This window comes from Puma concolor, chromosome D1 (assembly GCF_028749965.1).
Source record: "Puma concolor isolate L17-30 chromosome D1, mPumCon1.1.hap2, whole genome shotgun sequence".
NCBI classification, from domain to species: domain Eukaryota; kingdom Metazoa; phylum Chordata; class Mammalia; order Carnivora; family Felidae; genus Puma; species Puma concolor.
In genome coordinates this window covers 100,272,378-100,298,187 of record NC_141676.1, presented here as the reverse complement: position 1 = coordinate 100,298,187, position 25,810 = coordinate 100,272,378, and the positions used below count along the sequence as shown (strand labels likewise).

Here is a 25,810-nt window from a genome sequence, read left to right as displayed (position 1 = left end):
GGAGACACAGAATCTGAAGCAGGCTCCAGGCTCTGAGCTGTCAGCACAGAGCCCAACACAGGGCTCAAACTCACAAACTGTGAGATCATGACCTGAGCCAAAGTCAGATGGGCAACCGACTGAGCCGCCCAGGTGCCCCTTGATCGGATTCGGATGAGAATCGTGGGTGGGTTCGGTATTTCCCCTCATTTCCGGACTGGGTACCCAGAACAATGAATGCAGCCAGGGATTCCCATGAGCAGAAAGATGAAGCATTCAGCCTCCCAGATGACAATCTTGGATCTAGCAATTGGGAGGCAGCCGATTTAGGAGAAGATAAAAGTAATGAAGAACTGGGAGTCTTACTATCAGCAAAGTACGGATAATAAACTATCAGAAAGATATTGAGGACATTGTAGACTTGGCTTCAGTGAGGTAGGAGGATCATGGCACAGAAGGTAATATGGCTGGAGATGATGATGATGATGATGATGATGATGATGATGATGAAGATGATGATAATGATTCACCTGATTCTGAAAGTCCAAATGACTCTGAAAGTGGTTCACGGAGAAAGAAGAATCTGCTGAAGAACTCCAAGCTAACTGAGCACCCGGATGAAGTGAAGGATCCCCAACAAAACTAAAAGATAACCTACTCAATGGGAGAAGATATTTGCAAATGACATATCCAATAAAGTGTTAGTATCCAAAATATATAAAGATACTTTATACAAACTCAACACCACAAAGCAAATAATCCAATTAAAAATGGGTGGAAGAGGGATGCCTGGCTGGCTCAGTCAGTAGAGCATGCAACTCTTGATCTCAAGGTTGTGAGTTCAAGCCCCACATTGGGTACAGAGATTACTCAAAAATAATTAATTTTTAAAATAGGCAGAAGACATGAATAGACATTTCTCCAAAGACATACAGATGGCCCACAGACACATGAAAAGATGCTCAACATCGCTCATTATCAGGGAAATGCAAATCAAAACCACAATGAGATGGGCTGCCTGGGTGGCTCAGTCGGTTAAGCATCTGACTCTTGGTCTCGGCTCAGGTCATGACCTCACAGTTCATGAGTTCCAGCCCCGTGTCGGGCTCTGCTCTGACAGTGTAGAGATTGTCCCTTCTTGGGATTCTCTCTCTCTCACTCTGCCCCTCCCCCACATGCAATCTCTCTCTCTCTCTCTCTCTAAATAAACTTAAAAAAAAATGAGATTTCACATCACACCTGCAGAATGACTAAAATCAAAAGGACAAGAAACAAGTGTTGGAGAGGATGTGGAGAAAAAGAAACACTTATGCACTGTTGGTGGGAGTGCAAACTGGTACAGCCACTGTGGAAAACAGTATGGAGGTTCTTCAAAAAATTAAAAATGGAATTACCATATGATCTACACTACTGGATATTTACCCAAAGAACATGAAAACATTCAAAAAGATATATGTACCTCTATATTTACTGCAGCATTATTTACAACAGTCAAATCATGGAAATAGCCCTATTGTCCATCAATACGTGAATGGATAAAGAAGATGTGATAGTGTCACCTGGGTGGCTCAGTTGGTTGAGCGTCTGGCTCTTGATCTCTGTTCAGGTCACGGTCTCATGGTCATGGGATCAAGCCCTGTGTCGGGCTCCACGCTGATGCCTGGAGCTGCTTGGGATTCTCTTTCTCTCTGTCTCTCTCAAAATAAATAATAAACATTAAAAAAAAGAGAGAGAGATGTGGTGTGTGTGTGTGTGTAACTCAGCCGTAAAAAAGAGTAAAGTCTTGCCATTTGCAACACCATGGATCGATCTAGAGAGTATAATGCTACGTGATATAAATCAGAGAAAGACACATACCACATGATTTCATTCATATGTGGAATTTAAGAAACAAAACAAAGGAACAAAGAAAAAGGAGACAAACCCAAAAACAGGCTGTTAACCATAGAGAACAAATTGGCAGCTGCCAGAGGGGAGGTGGGTGAAGGCTGAGTAAAATAAATGAAAGGGATTAAGAAGGTTCTTATGATGGGGTGCCTGGGTGGCTCAGTGGGTTAAGTGTCCAGCTCTTGATTTCGGCTCAGGTCATGATCTCATGGTTCGAGGGATCAAGCCCTGTGTTGGGCTCTGTGCTGGCAGGGAAGAGCCTGCTTGGGATTCTCTCTCTCTCTTGCTCTCTCTCTCTCTGCCCCTCCCCCGTGCATGTGTGCTCTCTCTCTCTCTCTCTCTCAAATAAACTTAAAAAAAAGTATACCTATCGTGATGAGCACTGAATAATGTATAGATATAGAACGGTTGAATCACTCTATTGTACACCTGAAACTAATATAACGCTGTATGTTAACTATACTGGAATCAAAATGAATATAAATAAAAGCCTTATTACAATGGACAGTGGGGGACTATACAGCACAGACTTTTACATTATAATTATTTAAAAGAGGGGGCGCCTGGGTGGCGCAGTCGGTTAAGCGTCCGACTTCAGCCAGGTCACGATCTCGCGGTCCGTGAGTTCGAGCCCCGCGTCGGGCTCTGGGCTGATGGCTCAGAGCCTGGAGCCTGTTTCCGATTCTGTGTCTCCCTCTCTCTCTGCCCCTCCCCCGTTCATGCTCTGTCTCTCTCTGTCCCAAAAATAAATAAACGTTGGAAAAAAAAAAATTTAAAAGAGTGCCTGCAGATACTATGGGTTACACTTGTATGGGTATGACTATAACCATTTTGACAAAGAGTAAGGGTTGTCGAAGATAATAAATAAATACAGTACTCAATTTTCTTTCTTATTGGCACCATCAAACTTCTTTGTTATTAAAAAATGTCTAAGTTTATTTATTTTGAGAGAGACAGAGACAGCATGAGTTGGTGGGGAGGGAGGGGGGGCAGAGAGAATCCCAAGCAGGCTCCATACCATCATGCAGAGCCTGATGTGGGGCTCGAACTCACGACACCGTGAGGTCATGACCTGAGATGAGACCAAGAGCCTGCTGCTTAACCCACTGAGCCACCCAGGTACCCCAGCACCGTCAAATTTCCAATCTCATCCTTTTACAACCTTTCAATTACAGTTACGGGGAGGACATTTTATAGTTCGTGGTAACTGTTTCACCTTTTTTGTTCCTGTATATTTTTCTCTTATAAAATCTTATCGGATACTGTGATATGTTCATGAAAAATATTCTTGTATTATTCTTTGTAATAGTAGTACTATTCATCATGGATATTTCTACTGCCAATAGCAATCTAAATTATTGTTGGCATAAGATTAGGTACTGGCCTTTGAACCAAAGCAACACGAAAGGAAATACTTTCACATCTGTTAGGATGGGATGGCAACTGTCATACATTTGGAATGTTACGATCCCAAGCAATCTTTACATAATATGAATTACATAGTGTATTATATTTTTGATGAAACTTGGCCCGATTTGACATAAAAAAAATTACTTCTCTGATCAATTGGTCTTCTATATGTAAAACTGGATTTTTTAAAAAGGGAATATGTGACTAAAGTTAATTTTCTTCCTAAGGCCTAGATAAAGAGAAAGCAGTTTCCCATTTTTAAAAAAGAAGAGAAAAAAAATCTTACATGGCTAATATTTTTCAGGAGTCTAGGTCAGTTGTTTTACAGAATGTCCCTCGATATTTGTCCAACTATTTTTGCGATGATTATATTACTTTTGGAAGAAGTACTGCATAGATGATGATGTGTGTACCACATCGGGAGGCTTGGGATAAGTTTGATCATTTAGTTAAAATGGTGTCCGCCTGATTTCTTTATTGTCAAGTGTATCTCTTTGTAATTAGTAATCTGTGGGTCCATACTTTGGTACTGCCTCATCAACCTTCATCTGTGGGCCTACCTGACCTCTCTCCAGGCTTCAATTTCTTCCAACATCTGATCAACGTCCATAGGCAACCTTCAGAACCATCTTCACACCACACCCTGCCTCCGGGACCAGCCAACACCTGCTTTTGAGATTAGCGCCTTGTGGTCGACCAGCTACTGAGCTCCCAGATTTGCCAGAATTATTCCACCCACGTGGCCTGCCGCCTAATCAACCTGCATCTGGGGGCCTCCTACCCTCCCTCCCTCCCAGCTTCTATTTCCGCCGCGACGGTGTGGCTCTGGACCGCTGGGGCATTTCCTCCGCCAGTGGGCGGAGGACCAGCGCCAAGGCACTGGGAGCCCCTCGATGCCAACCCCGCACCGCGGCTGTGCCCTCTTCCAGGACGAGCAGAAGCCTCCCAAGACTGACAGGGCCAAACCCCGAACTCAGTGGAAGCCCCCCCAGCCCAGGAGAAAACCCCGAAGCAGGCCCTTCTGGGTCTGCAAGCCCCGCCCACACACACTCTGGGTTTTGCCGGAAAACCGGATCCTAGAGGAGCAGGTGAACCTCGTCAGGAAGATGGGGTGCACCTGCCTGAGCTCCGGGGGCCGGGCTGCGCAGCGTCTCTTCCAGAGACTCACCCTCCTGCCCCCTAGCAGCCTCCGGAGCCCACGGCTTTTGAGGGGCCCTTTTGCACCCCCTGGTGTGGGGGCTTCTGCCAGAGCCTCTACCCGCAGCCCCTAGGCAGCTTTTTAACCACCCTGCAGCCCTCTCCCAAGCCCTAGGCCAGATAGAAGCAATAATGCTTTTTGCAGGAAAAAAAAAAAATCTTTATTGGACGGTTCCTGGTTAGTGTATAAAAAAACACAAGTGAGGGGCGCCTGGGTGGCTCAGTGAGTTAAGCGTTGGAGTCTTTAATTTCCGCTCAGGTCGTGATCTCATGGTTTATGAGATCCGTTCCCGAATCGGACTCTGCGCTCTCAGCTTGGATTCTCTCTCTCCCTCTCTCTGCCCCTCTCCCACTTGTGCTCCTCCTCCCTCTAAACAAACAAACAAACAAACATTTAAAAAAAAGGAAAACAATATGGCTTTAGAAAAACCACACCCACAAGTGATTTGGGGGTCCTTCATTTTGTATCTCGCAAGGCTACTGAATGCCTTTATCAGTTCTAACAGTTTTTCGGTGGTCTTTAGGGTTTTCTATATATAAAGTCATGTTATCTGAAAACAGTTTTAAGGGTAGAGGAAGATCATCTGAATCCGGTATTCTCAGGATAATTTTACCTTCTTAAGTATTATTGAAGACTCTAAAGAGCCATGTGGGTTATCTCTGTGGATATTTTTCACATCATTAAAACTGAGAGATTTAGGGGGTGCTTGGGTGGCTCGGTTAAGGTTTTGACTCTTGATTTCCACTCAGGTCATGATTTCGCAGTTGTTGAGTTCGAGCCTCACATTGGGCTCTGCATTAACAGTGTGGAGGCTGCTTGGGATTCTCCCTCTCTCCCTCTCTTTCCGCCCCTCCCCCACTCACTCTCTATCCCTCTCTCAAAATAAAAATAAACGGAAAAAACTGAGAGATTTAAAAAGTACTTATGAATACATTTTAAAGTAATGCTAATAAACCAAATAGGACATCAATGTAAACAGCTTTTTAAATGACAAATAATTATATTTTAAGAATTTATGAGGGGTGCCTGGGTGGCTCAGTCAGTTAAGTGTCCGACTTCAGCTCAGGTCATAATCTCGCGGTTTGTGAGTTCGAGCCCCGCGGCGGGCTCTGTGCTGACAGCTGGGAGCCTGGAACCTGCTTCGGATTCTGTGTCTCCCTCTCTCTCTGTTCCTCCCCCGCTCGTACTCTGTGCCTTTCTCTGTCTCTCAAAATTAAATAAACATTAAAAAAAAAATAAACAATTATGAGAACAGTGAGATCGTTTTACATTTTTGCAAATCTCTTTAACTTCTGGTTTAAGAGAAGACCACTGTATTTTCACATCTGCTTCTGCATTCAAACTGCTGCCTGCGCTAGCTTGGTTGAAGCATATGAATATGGAGCCTCACACAGATAATGTAGCTGGAAAGGAAGTAGTTTTATAGCCTTTCCAGATATTTGTGATTTAAAAAAAATTTTGTGGGGGGGCGCCTGGATGGCTCAGTTGGTTGGGCGACAACTTCGGCTCGGGTCATGATCTCATGGTTTGTGAGTTCGAGCCCCACGTCTGTCTCTGTGCTGACAGCTCGGAGCCTGGGGCCTGCTTCGGATTCTGTGTCTCCCTCTCTCTCTCTGCCCCTCCCCCACTCATGCTCTGTCTCTCTGTCTCAGAAATAAATACATATTAAAACTTTTTAAAAACTTAAAAAAAATTTTTTTTTAATGTTTATGTTGAGAGAGAGAGCGTACGCACATGCACAATTGGGGGAGGGGCAGAGAGAGAGAGACTCCCAAGCAGGGTCCCCACTGAGCGTGGAGCACAATGCAGAGCTCTATCCTACAACCGTGTGATCGTGACCTGCACTGAAATCAAGAGTCAGAAGGTTAACCAACTGAGCCACCCAAGAACTCCATTCTTTTTTTTTAGTTCTTCTATTTTATGAATATTCTCTTTTTGTTTAGTGTTTATTTATTTTTAAGAGGCAGAGAGAGACAGAATGTGAGTGGGGGAGGGCAGAGAGAGAGGGAGACACAGAACCCGAAACAGGCTCCAGGCTCTCAGCTGTCAGCACAGAGCCTGACGCGGGGCTCGAACTCACAGACTGTGAGATCATGACCTGAGCCGAAGTCAGATGCTTAACCGACTAAGCCACCAAGGCACCACCAGAGATTTTGGATTATTGATTCAATCTCCTTACTTGTTATAGGTCTAATCTGACTTTCTGGGTTTTTTTAGTTTTGGTAGTTTGTGTGTGTCTATGAATTTGTCCATTTTATCTAGATTATCCACTTTGTTGACACATAGTTATTCGTACCATTCTCTTACAATCCTTTTTAGTTTTGTACAGTTAGGAGTGATATCCCTTCTTTCACTTCTGATTTTAGTAATTTGATTCCTCTCTGTCTTCTATTTTAGTTAATTTACCTATAGATTTATTTATTTTGTTGATCTTTCCAAAACATTAACTTTTGGTTTCGGTGATTCCCTATTTTTTTTTTCTATCTTGTTCCTCTCTGCTTTCACTTTTATTATTTTCTGTTACATTTGAGTTTAGTTTACTTTTTTTTTTTTTTTTTAGTTTACTTATTTATTTCGAGGAGGGGAGGGGCAGAGAGAGAGGGAGAAAGAATCCCAAGCCGGCTCCTCACCATCATCGTGGAACTGGACGCGGGGCTCAAACCCATGAACTGCGAGACCATGACCTGAGCTGAAACCAAGAGTCCATGCTTAACCGAATGAGCCACCCAGATACGCTGAGTTTAGTTGACTTTTATTTTTCTAGTTCCTTAGGCAGTGGAGTGAGATTGTTCATTTGAGATGTTTATTCTTTTTATGTGTAGGCATTTACTGCTATAATTTCTCTCTGTGCATTGCTTTCAGTGATCCCCACAGGTTTTGATATGTTGTGTATATATATGTATACACACAAGCGCGTGTGTGTTTCAATAGACTTTATTTGTTACAACAGTTTTAGCTTCACAGCAAAATTGAGTGGAAAAGTACAGAGAGGCCCCATATACCCCTGCCACCACCCCCACCCCCACAGTCTTCTCCCCTATCAACGTCCCACATCAAAGTGATATGGTTTGTACAATCCATAAACCTGCACTGACACATCATTATCACCCAAAGTCTACAGTTTACATTAGGGTTCACTTTTGGTGTTGTACATTTTTTGGGTTGGGAATGACATGTAGTCACCATGAAAGTGTACAGAACGATTTCACTGCCCTGAGAATCCTCTGTCCTCCACCTATTCCTCTCTCCCTTCCCACTGACCCCTAGAAACCACTTATCTTTTTTACTTTCTCCAGTGTTCTTTTCATTCATCTTGAGGTAGTATCTGATTTCCCTCATGATTTCTTCTTTTTTTTTTTTTTTTTTTAATTTTTTTTTCAACGTTTTTTATTTATTTTTGGGACAGAGAGAAACAGAGCATGAACGGGGGAGGGGCAGAGAGAGAGGGAGACACAGCATCGGAAACAGGCTCCAGGCTCCGAGCCATCAGCCCAGAGTCTGACGCGGGGCTCGAACTCACGGACCGCGAGATCGTGACCTGGCTGAAGTCGGACGCTTAACCGACTGCGCCACCCAGGCGCCCCTCATGATTTCTTCTTTAATCCATTGGCTGTTTAAGATTGCATCACGGGGCGCCTGGGTGGCTCAGTCAGTAAAACGTCTGACTTCCGCTCAGGTCATGATCTCGCGGTTTGTGAGTTTGAGCCCCAGGTCGGGCTCTGGTCTGTTTGCTCGGAGCCTGGAGTCTGCTTCGGATTCTGCATCTTCCCCTCTCTCTGCCCCTCCCATGCTCATGCTCTGTCTCTGTCTCTCAATAATAAATAAATGTTAAAAAAACATTTTTTTAATAATAATAAAAAAAGATGGTATCACTTTCCACGTATCTATGAATTTTCCAGTTTTCTCTTTGTGACTGATGTCTAGTTTCATTTCATTGTGTCAGTGAAGATACTTTGTATGATTTCAGTCTTATGGAGTTTATTGAGACTTCTTTGGGAACCTAAAATATAGTCCATGCTGAAGAATATTCTATGTACAATAGAGAAGAATGAGTATTCTGCTGTTGCTCAGCAGAGTGTCCTATTATTGGATGAAGTCTGTTAGGTTTAGTTGATTTATAGTGAGTTTTAAGCCCGCTGTTTCCTTACTGATCTTTCATCTAGAAGATCTATCCATCATTAAAAGTAGGGTAGTGAAATCTCAACTATTACTGTGGAAGTTCTATTTCTTCCTTCAATTTTTCATTGAGTGTCATTGCATGCTTTACATATTTGGGGCCTCTTTGGTTTGGTACATATGTTTATAATTGTTATAGCCTCTTAATTGATTCTTTTATTAATACATCATGTCTTTGTCTCTTATAATGAAGAAAAAATGTGTATGTAACAAAAATATAGAGAGAATGTCTTTCTTTATATATATATATTTTTTTCTTTCTCTCTCTCTCTCTATATATATATATTTATCCTGAGAGAGACAGAGACAGTGTGAGTGTAGGAGGGGCAGAGAGAGAGGGAGACAGAGAATCCCAAGCAGGCTCTGCACTCTCAGCATGGAGCCCGATGCGGGGCTCAGACTCACCAAAGTGTGAGATTATGACCTGAGCTGAAAGCAAGAGTCAGAGGCTTAACTGACTGAGCCACCCAGGCACCCCTAGAATGTCTTTCTTAAGCCTCTTTTGACTTCTGGTCCATTTTGTCTGCAACTAGTAGAACTACTCCAGCTACTTTTTTAGTTACTCTTTGCATGGAATATAATTTGCCCATTTTTTCACTTTCAACATATTACTGTTTTTGACCTAAAGTTAGTCTTTTGGTAGCCAGTGCACATGGGAACATGGGTCACGTGGTAGGACCAATAAATAAAGAATAATAAAAAGCAAAAAAAAAAAAAAAATAAAGTGAGTCTTCTGGGGGGTACCTGGCTGCCTCCGTTGGAGGAGCACGTGACTCTTGATCTCAGGGTCACGAGTTCGAGCCCCACGTTGGGTGTAGAGATTACTTAAATAAATATTTTATTTTTAAAAAAAAAATTTTTTTTTCAACGTTTATTTATTTTTGGGACAGAGAGAGACAGAGCATGAACGGGGGAGGGGCAGAGAGAGAGGGAGACACAGAATCGGAAACAGGCTCCAGGCTCTGAGCCATCAGCCCAGAGCCTGACGCGGGGCTCGAACTCACGGACCGCGAGATCGTGACCTGGCTGAAGTCGGACGCTTAACCGACTGCGCCACCCAGGCGCCCCATTAAATAAATATTTTAAAAAATAAAGTGAGTGTTTTGGAGGCAGTGTATCCTTAATTATTGAGATCCATACTTGACTTTATTTTTTTCTCTTTTCCTTAAGCTTTCCAAAATTGATATCATCCCCTTAATAAGATAAATTCCTTAGTCGACATTCCTTTACTTACCATCTCCAGTTGCCATCATTTATCATTTTGTTTCAGGATTCTTTTTTTTTAAATTATTTTTTAATGTTTATTTATTTTTGAGAGAGAGCGAGCACGAGCTGGGGAGGGCCAGAGAGAGAGAGGGAGACACAGAATCTGAAGCAGGTTCCAGGCTCTGAACTGTCCGCACAAAGCCTGACGCAGGACTCAAACTCACAAACTGTGAGATCACGACCTCAGCCAAAGTTGAACACTTAACCGACTGAGCCACCCAGGCGCCCTGTTTCAGGATTCTGGTTAATAAAACAGCAAACATTTAGACAGTATGCATTATGTGCGTGGCACTGCCCTGAGAGCTTTCCTATGTTATTTCCATTAATTCTCACAACAACCGTATGAGGGTGGGACGATTTTTATGGGAAAACTGAGGCAAGGGGCTAAGAAATTTGCCCAAATCATGGGCCATTAAGTGGCAGTCAGGATTTAAACCCACTCATCCCTGCAACCTCTCAGATAAGCCAATTCTAAAGCTGTTAGGAAAAAAATAAGCAAGATTACCCAAGAAAAAAATTTTAAACTACAATAATTAAACGTGTGCATTATTTTTTTTAAGTTTATTTATCAAAAGTTGCATGCTCTATTGACTGAGCCAGCCAGGTGCCCCAAACCTCTGCCTTATTAAAAAATATATATATCATTGAGGGGTTCCTGAGTGGCTCAGTTGGTTAAGCGCTTAGTCCAACTTCAGCCTAGATTGTGGTCTTGCCGTTCCTGAGTTTGAGCCCCGCATAGGGCTCTGTGCTGACAGCCTGTTTCAGATTCTGTGTCTTCCTGTCTCTCTGCCCCTCCCCCACTCACGCTCTGTCGGTCTCTCTCTCAAACATAAACATTAAAAAACGTGTAAACAAGAAGGGAAAAGCTTTAAAAAATTAAAATAAAATAAACTATCATTGAGACAGGATTAAAAATCCCAGTAGAAGCTCAAACCCACCTGAAAACTTGTTATATAATAAAGGTGGCTTTCTGTAACAGCCTAGAAAAAGCAGATTTCAATAAATGGTATTGGAATACTGGCTAATTGGATCCTGCTTCATACCTTACCATAAAATAAACTGTAGGTGGATCAAAAGATCTAAACACAAAAAAGTAGAACCAAAAATACCAGACAAAAGCATGGCAACGTAATCTTGGATTGGGGAAGGCCTCAGTACAACAAATCCCTAAAAGCCGTACAAAAATAGTAAGTTCTACCTAAAATAAACTTATGCCATACAAAATAATACAAAATAATAAATTCTACCTAAAATAAATTCATGCTGAAGACCACATACTCAGTCAAAGCCTAAACTGGATAAGACAGATTTAAGTCACGGACCAAGGACTGATTTCCTTAATGCAGAGAGAATTCTTCAACTTTTTTTTTTTTTTTTTTGGGACAGAGAGAGACAGAGCATGAACGGGGGAGGGGCAGAGAGAGGGAGACACAGAATCAGAAACAGGCTCCAGGCTCCAAGCCATCAGCCCAGAGCCTGACGTGGGGCTCGAACTCATGGACCGCGAGATCGTGACCCGGCTGAAGTCGGACGCTTAACCGACTGCACCACCCAGGCGCCCCAATGCAGAGAGAATTCTTAAAGATCATTAAGACCAACCACCTAATAAGGAAAAGGGGCAATGGATAGGGAACAATAGCTTACGGCAAAAGAAAATACAAGCGGCTCTTAAATAAGATGTTCAACCTCAATCATAAAATAAAATCGAAGCCACTTTTTAATTTATCAGTCTGGCAAAATTACAGTATTAATACTGTATTGGTTAAAAAAATACTGTGTTGGCTTCAGCAACTATGTAGGGTTGGGTCTCGTCTTGCTTTAAAAAGATAAGAAAAATCAAAGCCAAATGATTTGTCTCAGGTGTAGGTTACCGACTAGTTCCTAATTTGTTGGACTCCAAAACTCATGTCCTTAATCAATGAACAGCGCTGCTTCCCATACACATTAAGAATTAAACAGAATTAAAAGAAGGTAACACTTGAGAATTTAGATTAGGGTTTCTCAGTATCACTGCCATGGACGTTTTGGGCAAGGTAATTTGTTGCAGTGGGGAGGGCTGTCCTGTGTATGGGAGAATGTTTAGTGGCATCCTTGACATCTATCCACTAAATACCAATAACACCTATCCTCCACAGCCCCTTACCTGCCAATTTTGACAGCCCCAAATGTCTCCACACATTGCCAAATGACCCCTGGTAAAATTTCCCCGGTTGAGAACCGCTGCCTTAAATATTCCTACCTTCTAATGTAACCTAAGAGATCAAGAAAACAGTATTATGCCCAAAGGCAGTCACTGTTGTAATACTGAGAAGCAGAAACATCCAGGGGTGCAATATGGATGAAAGATTTAAAAAAACTATGGCATATCTAGCCAGTGTATTACAGAGTTGTTCACAATGCCCGTATGATGATGGAAACTAGAGAATCAAAAATTGATCCTTTAAAAATAATGGCTACAGGGGCGCCTGGGTGGCTCCGTCTGTTAAGCGTCCGACTCTTGATTTCAGCTCAGGTCGTGATCTCAGGGGTTGGTGAGTTTGAGCCCCACATCAGGCTCCACGCACTGACAGTGTGGAACCTGCTTGGGATTCTCTCTCTCCCTCTCTCTCTGTGACCCTCCTGCACACTCTTGCTCTCTCTCTCTCTCTCTAAATAAATAAACTTAGACATGGAGGAAATGTTAACGCATGTTGCTAAGCAAAAGTGGCCAGGCTGAAAGGCTACATACTGTAGGACTCCAACTACACGACATTCTGGGAAAGGCAAAACTAGGGAGACAGCAAAAAGATCCGTGGTTGCCAGGAGTTACAAGCGGCAGGAGGGATGGACCAATAGAGCATAGATTTTTTGGACAGTGAATCTACTCTGTATGACATGTAATGGTGGGCACATGTCATTATAGATTTGTCCAAATTACAAAGAATGTACAATGTCAACATTAGTACATTAGTGAACCCTAATGTAAACTATACTTCCGGTGATGACAATAATAAACATCGGGTCATACGTTAGTATGACTATATTACTTTGGCGGGGGGTTGTTGATAGTGGGGGAGGCTGTGCATGCGTGGAGCCAGAGTATATGGGAAGTCTCTGTACTTCTTGCTCAATTTTGCTGTGAACCCACAACTGCTCTAAGAAAGTCTATTTAAAAAAAAAAAAAAATCTTCAGGCTTTAAAACATGTCTGACCTGTTCAAACTTTAGAGAAAAACAGAATCTTCCCATTATTTATTCAGCTTCTTAGACATGCGATTAAGGACTAGAATGATCTTCCTTTGGCAAAATATGGTTCCATCACCACTGCTAACCCAAATTAACGGTGCTGAGTGGTGACTTTAGTAACACATTCTCATATCAGAGCAGTTAACAGCGAGTGCTAATGGGTCAGCCTTAAATTCAAACCTAGCCGAGGCACTTAACACCTCTGATTCCCTGGATCCATTACTGAGATCTCTGAACTGTCAATTTCATTTTCTTTTTTAAGTAGACTCCACACCCAATGTGGGGCTTGAACTCACAACCCTGAGATTAAGTCGCATGCTCCACTGACTGAGCCAGCTGGGCCGTCTCCCGTGAACTGTCAATTTCTTACTTGCAAAATGGGGTTGTTATCTTAAAAAATGGTAGTCACCTAAAAATGCCTGGGACATAGGGGTCCAAATGTCAAGGGAAAAATAAAACAATTGTGTTCTCATGAAAAAACAACTTACATATACGAATCTCAACTAAGTCCAAAATGTATTTTGGCGGTAGTAGGATACGTAATTTTAAGATTCAAACTTCTAGCGTCCAAATTTTCTATAATAAACATGTATTGTTCATACACAGGAGACTTTTTTTTTTAGAGAGAGCAAGCAAGTGCACCAGGCTCCATGCTCAGCAAGGAGCCCAACCTGGGGCTCGAACTCCTGACCCTGGGATCATGACTTGAGCCAAAATCGAGTCGGATGCTTAACCAACTGAGCCACCACGCTGCCCCAGGGAACAAACATTTTAAAAACCATAGCACAAAAACTGTAGAAAAGAATATTTTATTGAAACAGTTTCTCAATTAACAATGGACCAAAGTACAATTTGACTCAAACCTGTCCAACCAGCCTCAACCGCTAGTGAAAGAACTCAAACATACAGGATGGGGTGGGACCCTTAAGTCTCATATCTGCCAATGTGGCAAAAAAAAAAAAAAAAAAAAAAAAAAAAAGGAAAAAAGACAAAGGACAGACACAACCAGGTTCCCCCTTGCCCTGGGAGCTGGGTGGCGCTGTGGCTCCTGCTCCAGACGAATACTGGAGGACAGGCTCCCCAACATCGGCATGATGGGTAAAGAGCCTCCATCTTGGCAGAGCAATGCAAGAAAGGCAGGCCAGCCCACACCCTCTTCCTTCACCCACACGGCCTGCCTCAAAGAGGGCGAGGTGGCATTTTTACATTCACGCCATGGTCTCTCCTTCTCCCAGGGTCTTGGGATAGGGGCTCACAGTAGAAAGCACATTTTGGTCAGCCCAGGGGGCCAAGGGACCAGGGAAAGGCCATATCTAGGAGGGCAGAAGACAGGAGAGCAGAGAGGGCCAGGAGTCACAGGGACACGGAGGGACAGGAACAGGGAAGATGCAGACTCTGACAGTGCTCGCAGGATGCTGGCATCCCACGCTGGCCACTCCACACGCTTTCCTGTGTCTGAGAGGCCATAAGTGGGAGCTCCCGGGTTTTCAGACGTCTCTCCCACAGAGGCAGCTGGCTTCCCTTCTTCACGTTCTTGCTGCCTACTCTGGCCACCGCGGGTGGGGATGGATCTAGCTTTACTGCAGCCAGTCCAGATGGAAAGGCTGGGGCAAGAGGCAGACAGCTGCCTTACTCACAACCGGAAGCCAAGGAAACCAGGGGAAGAGTCGTCACCGGGGATGGGGCCTTTTAGGGAAAGACAAGACCTTGGAGGAGGAAAGAGCATAGATAGGCACTCAGAAACCAGACCTGGTAACCAAGGCTCTGTAGACACTGGCCCCTGTAGGGGCGGACTTGGTAGTGGAAGAGGGAAGCAGGGAGGAGGACAGAGAAGACTGGAGACTCTCTAATAGCCCAGGGCATCCGTCTCCCACCTGCCAGGTCCATCGACCCCATCAACAGCCAATCTCTCACCTACCCACAGGCAAAGAATTAAGACATAATAGTGATTTTCCCCAAATGAGGGCCTGGATGGGTAAGGAACCAGGGGTGGGACTGGGAAATAAAACAATTTCAGTTTTTACCACAGAACCACTGCCGAAGGAACTGGTGAGCTGTCCCTTCCTCCCCATTCTCCACACCTCCAATCAAGGTGAGAGAAAAGGAACCGAAGCCTCTGAAGGCAGGAGCAACCCCTCCCCCGACCCTCGATGTTTAATAAATAGAGGAGGTAGGAGAAGGGGGAGGGGTGAAAGGGGGAGCTGGGGGTTGGTTATAATTCATCATTCTTCAAAGTCCGCTTCTGTCCTGTCGGCTGCTCCTTCTGTTCCGGTTCTGCTGGGAGTGGGGAAAAGCGAAGGAATGCCAGCAGGTGAGATGAAGGTAACTGGCCCCATTCTGGGCAGATCCTCCCCGCTGGGCCCTACTAGGCTTCCCGGGTGCCCCCAGCCCCATGCTCACCTGCTCCAGGACCTTCTAACTCCAGAGGTTCGGTGTCTGCCTGTTCAGATCCTGCTTTTGGGAGGAAGAGGTTAGCCTCTGCAGAAGGGAGGAAGGGACTAATGAAAGGGTTGGCAAACTTTTTCTATAAAAAGACAGATGGTGAATGTTTTAGGGGTTGTGGGCTACACCCGGCTTCTTTGCACAGACATGCTTGTGTGGATATGTAAGAACCTAAAAACGTAAGGACTGTTCACAGCTTGTGGACCTTCTAGAAACAGGCTGTGCCTGCAAGTCTGCCGACCCCTAGGCTTAGCAATATCCATATTCCCAATCACTTTCTTCAACTCACCAGTCTCTTTCTCAGGTTCTGAAATGGGCTTTGCATCTTCAGTCTGGCCTGGAGGAAAACCAGGGGTAAAATGTGGTCCCAGGAGGGAAAGGAGGCCTTCTTCCTGCCCAGTGGCACCTGGAGCCAGGCACCCTGCCCTCACCTGGTGGAAGGATGACCTTCTCTGCTTGGTCACTGGCACTGGCATTGAGGGGAGGCTCTGCCCGGGTTGCATTCTTGTCCTTGGGTCGGGGCCGGGGCTTGGTAAACTTGGCCTTGTTGAGCAGATACTGCACCTCACGGTCCAGGGCCATCATCTTGGCCTCGATGTCTTTTGAGAGCAACACGGGTTTCTCTGTGGCGGGAAGCTTGGCCTGCTCGGCCATGGTCGCATTCTTCCAGGCCTGTGGGTGAGCCCAGGACAGGCTCAGAGCTAGCCCTGGAGAGGGTAGGTTATCTCTGGCCCGGATGAAATACACCCCAGACCGGCCCCAGGCTCTTCTCTCAGATGGCAAACCACTCCACTACTCCTGGCTGTCAGCCCCACGATGGTAAGCAGACTCTTCAGAATGGCATCTGAGGCTCCCCACAAAGGAGTCCCAAACTCATAGCCATATCTGTGGCTTACAATACTAGGGACCAACTACAGCTGAAGCTGTTGATTATTCCCTGGTCTCTCCACTTCTGAGCTCTGGCTCAATATCACTCTCCACACACCCAAAAGGAAGAGTTTCGGCCTCCCATGACAAGTTTTCCCTGGCTCACCTTCTGAGCGCAGCTCAAGCCCCAGCTGCTTGGAGCAGCTGCTCTAACCTCATAGGGATGGGCTCTGCTGCTCCTGCAGTCTGACAAAACTCATGGCCGTGACCCTTGCTTGGGGCTAATCAGACGTGGCCTCAAATGTAAATGCCTTCCGCCTTCCCGATTAGCTGCCGGGCCAGGAGGCAGCAGCTGCTGAACCCCGGTTTCTCGGCATCTCCTCTCTGTCCAGCATAGCACACCTTGCCAGGTGAGCATCCCAGTAAGTGTTCATGCAGGGATTACCCAGGTTTCGTTGATGACTTTCTCCAGCGTTGTCATCTCCACCTCAGTGAAGATCTGCTCCATCTCTGGGATGAGCCGGGCGCCCCTGTAAGCCAGGAAGGAGACGGTGAGCCCAGGGGAAAGAGGGATCTGGGGTGTGGGCATGGGGCATGGGAAGCTGATGGACCTCCAGCCTTGGCAGGACCGAATAAGGAAGAAAATCGAAGGGGCTGCTCACTTGAGGAACATGCTGGAATGGTTGAGGAGATTATCAAGGGCAGCCAGCCGTTCGGGCCACTTCTTGCGCTCTTCTACCCGAAAAAACAACCCGTGGCATAGCTTCCTCAGCTCAGTCAGCTTCTCCTTCAGCATCTGACGGACGCAGGGTGGGAGTGGGCAGAGGGGGTTGAAGGGATGAGAGCCTGGCCCTGGAGCCGACCCCGCGTCTTTCTCCTGGCCTCACACCCCAGCTCTCCTCACCTTCTCTGACCTTCTGCCTGTAAAGAGCAAAGCGAGGGCTCCCATCCCACCCACCACGTCCTGGGAAGCCACTTACCACTGTGGTGGCCCCAAAGCCCTCGTCCTCCAGCCAGGCGGAGGCAGCGCCGAGTTTCCCAGAGATCTCTTCACGCTGCTCCTCTGTGGACACTTCCTGGTACTCGGGTTGGTACAGTTTGTCCTAGAGAGGTGCACACGGGCCCAAGCATGCACCGAACCCCAAGAGCAGGGCTCACAGAGGCAGACCCTCCTCAGACACAGGTCCCGGGGCAGCTGTGTCTCCCAGCCCACCAACCTGGGTCTCAAAGATAAAAGCTTCCAAGCTGTTGGCAGCCTTTTCCCGTTCCTGCTTCTCTAAGTCTCGGGACGTCAAGTCTTGAAGTCTGTGGGATGACAGAAGCAAGCATGAGGGAGAGAGCATGTTGACCTCAGACCCTGGGGCAGACGGCTCTCCCTCCCATGGGTGCCACTGCCCTTACCACCCTGTGCGTGCATGCTCACACAGACACACACACACACACACGCGCACGCTGTGCACAAACCTCTACTCACTTTTGCACTGAGTGGGCCAGCTCATCCTCGGGCAAGTCAGGCAGGTCCAGAACCACCAGCTCCACCCCAATCTCCTCTACCATTCTTTGCTTCCGGGCAGGCTTCTGCTTCTTTTCTTCCTCTGGGGCTGGAGGGGCAGCCTCAGACCCTGCCTCCTTTTTCTCACTTGGCTTCTGGTGGGGGAAAGAAATGAGGAGGTCAGGGGAAGCTCAGGTCCTTCTATTCCCCACAGGCAGGCATCTATTCCCTTCGCCTCCGGCTCACCTGGGCCTCAGGCTTTTCCTCGTTTTCTTTTTCTGTGGCCTTTTCTTCCTCAGGAACCGCAGCCTCCTTCGGCTCAGTGGGTGGGGGCGGCGAGGTGTCCTCCGCTGGGGCCTCCGCCTCCTCCTTGAGCTCCGCTTGCTCTCCAGGCTCATCCTTGCTCCCCTCAGCAGGGCTCTCCTCTTCCTCCTGGGAAACAAGAGGTCCCCAGCAGAGCCTATGGATGAATCGCTCAGCCGGCAACGCCAAATCCCCCAGGCTCTGCTGCGAAGGGGCCTGCTGCTCCCAGCACAGCCTGGGGACAGGCAGATGCCCATACGGTAACAGGCTGTGCAGACTACGGCAGGCAGTCTGGTCGGAGGAGCAGTGCTTCGAGATGAAGGGAATGTGCCCTGGAGCCCGAGCACAGGGACAGCTCAGGGTCCAGAGGATGGTATGGTTCACTCGGCAAGGGCCCGGGGAAAGCGGGGAGGGTGGGGGTCTAGTCAGTCCTAGGCAGCTGGAATGCCTGCCCCAATCCCTCCCTGCCTCTGTTGCTACTACCCGGCCCCGTTCACCATCCTCCGAGCTCCCCTGGCTCCGTGCTGGCCTTACCTGGACAGTGTCTGTACCATTCTCTTTAGTGTCTGGTGTGGTACCACCTCCAAACAGGCTGGAGATGGTGTTGCCAAGTTCTAGGAGGAAGAAAACCCAGAGACTCAAAGGGGCCACAGCAGTGACACCACCTCCTTGCCCAAGGGCAAGGCCTGCCCGCCTCCCCCAAAGGCACACAAGTATATCCTCTCTCACACATACACGCACACGCGCGCGCACACACACACACACACACACACACACACACACACACACACTCTCAACTTACTGGTCAAGGTAGATTCCTCCTCTGGGCTGTCCTCCACCAATGTCTCAAACACAGACTCCACCTAGAAACAGGGATTCGAGGTGACGAGACGCACACGCTAACCCACCTCGTCCCCACAAACGTCCTGCCACGGTGGGTGTCGACTCACACACATCCACGTGACCCGTGGCGGTGCTGGCCTATTCCCTCACCCGCCTTCTTCTAAGGGATCTTGGATCAAGTCATCACTACCCCCCTGGATTATGAGCCCTCCTGAGGACTGGGTCATAGCTCCTTCTTTCCCTCACGGCCTTGCACTTCTCCACTTGACAACAGAATGGGCCGTGATTTCCCACGGTACCTTCTAAAAGATGTTAACCCCCAGAACTACTTTTTTTTTTTTAAGTAGGCTTCATGTCCAGCGTGGAGCCCAGCACAGGGCCTGAACCCACAACCGCGAGATCAAGACATGAGCTGAAACCAAGAGGTGGACTCTTAACTGACTGAGCAACCCTGGCGCCCTCCCCCCTCCCCCCAACCGCCCAGCCCCGAACCATTCTTTGAGAACGGATTACTTGGCCATTCTACAGATCCTGAAATTTACAACATCTGTAACTTTTTATAGGCCCTGACCCACCAGGTCCCTGGTTAGCTGTGTTTAGAGCCAGGACTTATCCACCTCCATAAACCTTTCTCGCTTATCATGTTCTAGTACCAGGTGGAACCGCTCTGCAAAGGCTGGTGGGGCCTGGACCCTTGCCCTGTACCCACGCTCTCATTCTGCTCTCACCCTGATGAGGCTGAGCACGCCACTCTCATCCAGGTTGAAGTGAGCCTTGATGCCCTTAGACTCGTAGTCGGGATACTTCTTGAAGCTCTCACCCACACCTTTTAGCTTCACTGTGGTCAAATTCTGGGAGCCAAATACCCTGGTTAGGGAGGAGAGAGCAAGTCCAGGGAACTCAGCCAGCCAGCCTCCAGCCTTTGACTACAAGGCCTCCCAGCACGAAATGTTGGGCCCTCCAGAGAAAATGCTCACCCCAATCCTGACCGCACAGCCCGCTTCCCCCTGTCAGCCCCGTGGCCCCAGATCCTCCCTTCTGGAGCCCCCACCTCGCCCCACCCTCTCACCGAAGATCCTCGGGCCCCAGGAAGCCCAGGTCACCATAGTTGATGTGGAAGTTAAAGTCATGGTTGTAGCGGTTAAAGGTGATGACTTTGCGTTGAGGGTAGGGCCCCATTCGGGAGAAGAGAACACGCTTATTGTGCTTCAGGCTGCGAACCCCAGGCTCCTCCTCCACCTCCCTCGTGAACTCCACCTACACAGCAGGCAGAGAGGAAGCACACTGGAGAGCCAGAGCAGATTCTGGGGTAAAGGTACGTGGAGACCGTCAACTGGCAGAAAACAAGGGTACAGGCTACGGCAGACGAGAGAAACCACCCTCGGTGAGGTGATCAGACAGGCCTACTCACCAGGATGGGGTAGATCACCGCATCTCGCACTACAAACGGCTTCACCTTGAAGGCTTTACTGAGTGCGGCTGCCTGGTACACAGCCCCCATAGCAGCTGCTTCGTCTGCGTTGATGTTCTTCCCCAGTTCCTCCCTGCAAAAGTCCTGCACTTCAGCACATCTACTCTGGAGCACCCAGCCTGGTCGCCCTCTCCGCAGCCCTGGCCCCAATGCCTCAGCACCCACACTCACTTGCCCACAGCCTTCAACAGCACCTCCTGAACTTTGGGGACCCGAGTGGCCCCACCAACCAGGATCACCTGCTCAAGCTCATCCTACAGAGAATGGGAAATGGAACGGCACATCATCAGCCCTCCTCGGCACCGACACATCCGGTGACACTCCCGCCCCCTCCCCCTGCCACCTAACCACTTTCTATCCCACATGCCCCCCACCCTACGCCCACATCTCACTACCCCCTCACCAAATTCATTTCGGCACTCTGGAGGGCCTGCTGCACAGGCCCGGGCACCCGCTCAAATAAATCTGCACACAACTCCTCAAACTCCGCACGGGTCACTTTCGCCTTGAAGTCCACATCATCCATCAGGCCCTCGATCTAGGAGGAGGATGGGGCAAGTCAGAGCGCCCACCCAGGTCCTCCTCTTTGGGGGGGCAGGTCAGAAATCGAGGGAATTGGACTTTGGGAGAATGGTAGGAGGCCTGGGAAGAGGGATGAGCCACACCGCACACCAGGGGCCTAGCTCAGGATGGAGAATATTTGCCCTCGACCAGCCATGAGTGGGCACCTGTGCCATGTGATCAGCGTTGGCACTCAGGACGGTTTTGAGTCGATTCGCCTCCCGTAGCAGCTTGGCCATGGCACGGGGGTTCTCCCGCACATCCTTAGCTCCCTGGCCCTTCCGCTGTTTGTTGAAAAGCCTTGCCAGGTGCTCACGCAGCCGGAGTTCCATCTCCAAGCCCCCCAGGGTGCGGTCAAATCTATCCAGGGAAAAGAGAAAAAGCGTGAGGAACACACAGTGTCCCTTCATCGACCTAGGAACCTCACCTTCCTCTCACGTGGCTGACACCTCAGTGGCAGTTCACGTGCGTATCCAATCCACCATACTTACTGGGCATTGACTATCTGTTTGTCTCTGGAGATGCAATTAACAGCAAAGAGACAGGGAACCTGCTGTCAAGGAGCTTACAGTCTAGCATCGAACAATTACATGAAAAAAAACGCCAACCACCCCGAGTTATAAGGGAGACATACAACAGCGTTAGAAGACGTAGAAGGGAAATGCCCCCTATTTACAGACGCCATAGAAAGTTCTGTGGAGATGTGATGCCTGAGCTGAGACCTGCAGGATTGAGTGGAGTTAATGGGTTGAAGAGAAAACAACCCTAGATGGAGGGACCAGTGTGCATAAAGACCCTGAGGTGAGAAACAGCCCAATGAATAAGTTCCAAAGGACAGTCATGGTAGAACTCAAAAAGCAAAGGCTCTGGGTAGAGACAAAAGGGAGGAGTCAGAGCTCTCACAGGCCACAATAAAGGTCTGGGACCACTAAGGTTTTTTTTTTTCCTTTGAAAGAGAAAGCTGGTGAGAATGCGGGCACGTGCGAGAGCAGGGGAGAGGGGCAGAGAGAGAATCTCAAGCAGGCTCCAGAGCCAAAATCAAGAGTCCGACGTTCAACCGACTAAGCCATCCAGGCACCCTGCCACTGAAGGCTTTTAAAGAAATAGACTATAATCAGGTTGGCACTTTGGAAACAACCTTCTGGCTACAACGTGGAGAAAGAACTGAAGGGGGGCCACAGCGAAGACAGGGAGACCTTCTATCGTAACCCTGCAGGTCAGAGATGATGGAAGCTGGGACTAGAGTGGTGGAGGAAGAGCTGCACAGAAAAGAACGGCTCAGAAAACCAGACCACGTCACCAGTAAGTACGCTGAAAGTGACAAGAACAAGCAAATGACCGCATCTGACACTGCGCATGGTCGGTAGCCCCACGGATTTCCTAAGTAATAGCTCACGGTAGTTCCCTGCCTTCCCAGTTTGGGGAAGCAGGAGGGGAACCCCCATGTGGCCCTTTACAGGGCCCGTTTTCCAGAGCATGAGCTAGGCTTCGACCCACAGGCTGTCTTCCCAAACTGTCCCCTTCTCTCTCCATCTTCCCCCCAGTTCTTCCAAGACGTACCCTACAGGGACCGATGCTTCAGGAGAACATTCATGCAGGGAGCAGGAAAAGGAGGCAGCTGCCCCTCCAAGAAGAAACCCCCGACCCGAGGGTGTCTCAGCAAGTACCCACTTACCCCACTCCCCGGATCTGCAGCTGTGGCTGCATCCCCGCCTCCTTAGTCTTCACCGTCTGGTAGGTGACAATGGTGCACACGGTGCTGCCAGAGCCCATGTCATAGAACATGACGTTCTGTGGAGACACCGAGACAACTGTCACGGAAACCTTCTCTAACTCCAAGGTGCTGTATCGACTCTCCACTGAAAGCCGAAAAGCCCCAACGCTGGCCGAGAGGGGCCTGGTGTTGCATTTTGTCAAGGGCTAGTCGTGCAAACGAGATGCAAAACAGAGTCAAGTGGTCTCCGTCGTCACAGCCAGCCAGCCTCCAAGTCCGGTGAGAAGTTCCTCCCCAGCTCACCTGGGCAGTGGTGTTGATATCTTTCCGGCGGAAGACGCCGTAGCTGAGGGCGGTGGCGGTGTTGTCATTGATGAGCTGTAGCACTTTGAGGCCAGCCATGCGAGCCGCCTGCAGCACAGCTCGGCGCTCGGCCTGATTGAAGAAGGCTGGCACGGTGATCACTGCATCCTTGATGGGCTGCTCTACAGAGGGCAACAGACCAGGGTTCCCACCAGCTCCATACTCAGACGACCCTTTCCGAGTCTTGCTACTAGTGACCTTCTGGGCCAAGTAACTCTTTGCTGTGTGGGGCTATTCTGTGCATTGTAGGATCTCGGGCAGCATCCCTGGCTTCTGCTCGTTAGATGCCAGTAGCAGCTCCCCAGTTGTGACAACCAAAGAGGTCTTCAAATATGGCTGGCTGTTCCCTGGGAGGCAAAACTGTCCCACTGAGACCCTAGGGAACCTGGCCACCGCTGGCCCCACCTTAGCCACTCACCTGCAAAATCTTCAGCCAGGGAACGTGAGTAATTGAGAACCATGCCGAGTACCTCCTCAGGTGAGAACTGTAGCTGCCTGTGGGGAGGGGATGAGTTAAAGGCAAGGACAACCATGAGCAGGGGAGCCCATCAGGCCCACTGAGCCCACTGTCCCCAGCACAACACTCACGGACTGATTTGGAAGTGCACAGTCTGCCTCTGTGGGTCGAAGCCTAGCTCATGCTCTGGAAAACGGGCTCTGTAAAGGGCCACATGGGGGTTTCCCTCCTGCTTCCCCAAGAGGTGCTGGAAGTAACGCAGTGTCGCCTTTGGATTCTTGATGGCCTGAGAACAGATAAATAAGGAATATGGCGTGAGGTTCCCAAGTCTGCCATCACCTACCTCTCACATCAGAGGCTGGTAAGAGAACAGGCTCTGGGGTCTGACATCTCTTTTCTGCCCATCGCTTATGGGAAAGGGGTGGGCTGTTAGCTCACCATGCTTGCTGCACTGTCTCCAAAGAATCTTTCATTTTCTTTCAGGGTCACAGTCACTGGGGTTTTCCTCCGGGATTCCCTGAAAAAAAGAGACACAGGGCCCAGGTGCCTACAGCAGGATGTGGATTCAGGAGCCTCAACACCCCAAATACAATCACTTAGACACCAGCCTGTTGTGGGCCCTCGCAAGAACACACACGGGCTTGGAGCACAGACTTCCCTCTTCCCCCACCCCTGACACTGGGGCCGCCCTTACTTGTTCAAGACAATTTCCATGGGCACTCCGGGTTTGACGATGGCCACCTTCATGGACTCGCTGCCCAGGTCCACAGACATCACTGCCAGCGTGTCTGAAAAAGAAAGAGATTTGTTGATTACCCCCTGTTCCCCAACACTCCTGAGTCCCCTCTAACCAAAGCACTTCACCCTCCAAAGAGAAGGACAGATAGCAAAGATAAAACCCTAGGTTCAGCAACTCAAGAGTCCAACTTCCAACTAAAAGCCTCCTCTCCCACCATAGTTCATTCATCACTTCTTCTTTTGAGCCCACTACTGGGGTACATACCACTCAGTGCCAACAGATCTGCCAAGAGCACAGCCATCAAGACCCAACAGGCTAGCCTCCTCGGCCTCTGCCTCCTGACGGTGGCTGCCATTGTGCCTCTGAGGGAGGAGAAAAACAACACTTGTAACCGGATGCCCTGAGTGAAGAAGACAGAAACTCATCCCAGAACAGAGAAGCTTTAAGATTCATACTCCACCGTCCCTAGGTAGGGCAAAGGGGCCTACATCCCCCTCCCCGCCCTCCTGATAAGGACCCAGCACTCTAATCACACAAAGGGTCCTGGGCTCCATCCACCACATCCCTAAACAGGGAAGGTACCGGGACAGGAGAAAGGAGACCAGAGCCTTCCGTCCACGGCATAGGCTGTAACTGGCTCACCCTAGCACTGCCCCTGCTGTTAGACACCTGGGGTGCGGCCAGGGATCCCCGCCCAGGGCTCAACTGCCTCCCTACACCTGCAGCTCCCCCGCTGGCGGGGAAAGCCAGGCCGGGCCTGGACGGGAAATGAGAAGTGGTGACGTTGGAGGCTGGGATGTTAGAAGGGCCTGTCTCCTCCTCGGTATCCTTTCGGGTTGTCCCGCCCGCCGCCCGTTCTCCATCCCAACCCCCCGCCCCGCTGCCTACACAGACGCCGTGCCTGCAACGGTAAGATTCCTCGCCGGGCAGGTACCGAGTCCCCCGAGTTCACCTAAGCGTCACCTGGCGAAGGCGGCGGCTCCCACCCCCGGAAACGCGGCCCGGCCCTCCCCTAAAGCGTGAGGGCGCCCCGGGACCGAGCTGCGGGGTCAAGCGCACCGGCGTCCGTGCGGCCCTTGCTCCCGCTACCGACCCGCCCCCGGAGCTAGCACGTTGCCTCTCCTAGGAGGGGTGGCCGGCTCCCATCGCCATCCCTAACCCCGTTACCGCTTGCCTGCGCTCCTGCGGCCCCAGCTCTGGGGCAAACGCGGCGGCGGACGTACCCACGAGGCCGGCAGGGCGCCCCCAAGCCCGCGCCCTTCACAACTCCCCTCGGTTTGCAAACTGTTACATTAGCCACCAATCTCTCCGCGGCGTCTCGCGCACCAGCCGGCCCCGGACGCGGCGCGCGCTCATTGGAGCCTCGGCCGCCCGGCCCTGCGCCGCGCGCCGGGCCCCGCCCCCATCGCCGCGGCGCG

General features: G+C 49.0%; 1 protein-coding gene across 8 annotated transcripts; it reads right to left on the bottom strand.

Moving 5' to 3' along the window:
- Positions 1–13,933: 13,933 nt before the first annotated feature.
- On the bottom strand, positions 13,934–25,769 carry HYOU1 (hypoxia up-regulated 1). 8 transcript variants are annotated; one of them, XM_086678923.1, is made up of 26 exons: positions 25,616–25,769; positions 24,657–24,754; positions 24,348–24,441; positions 24,092–24,170; positions 23,785–23,939; positions 23,615–23,691; positions 23,137–23,318; positions 22,795–22,910; positions 21,287–21,479; positions 20,962–21,096; positions 20,730–20,812; positions 20,499–20,631; positions 20,157–20,344; positions 19,816–19,954; positions 19,047–19,107; positions 18,779–18,858; positions 18,188–18,373; positions 17,924–18,096; positions 17,667–17,754; positions 17,430–17,552; positions 17,112–17,245; positions 16,895–16,979; positions 16,014–16,254; positions 15,872–15,919; positions 15,541–15,618; positions 13,934–15,417 (listed from the first exon to the last, which is right to left on the bottom strand). In XM_086678923.1, the coding sequence occupies exons 2-26, from the start codon at positions 24,745–24,747 to the stop codon at positions 15,353–15,355; spliced, it is 3,027 nt and encodes a 1,008-aa protein (XP_086535049.1). In that variant the 5' UTR covers positions 24,748–24,754; positions 25,616–25,769; the 3' UTR covers positions 13,934–15,352. The 8 variants fall into 8 exon arrangements, with proteins under 8 accessions (XP_086535049.1, XP_086535051.1, XP_086535048.1 ...); XM_086678925.1 differs by having other exon boundaries at positions 25,560–25,759; XM_086678922.1 differs by having other exon boundaries at positions 25,567–25,759.
- Positions 25,770–25,810: the final 41 nt, after the last annotated feature.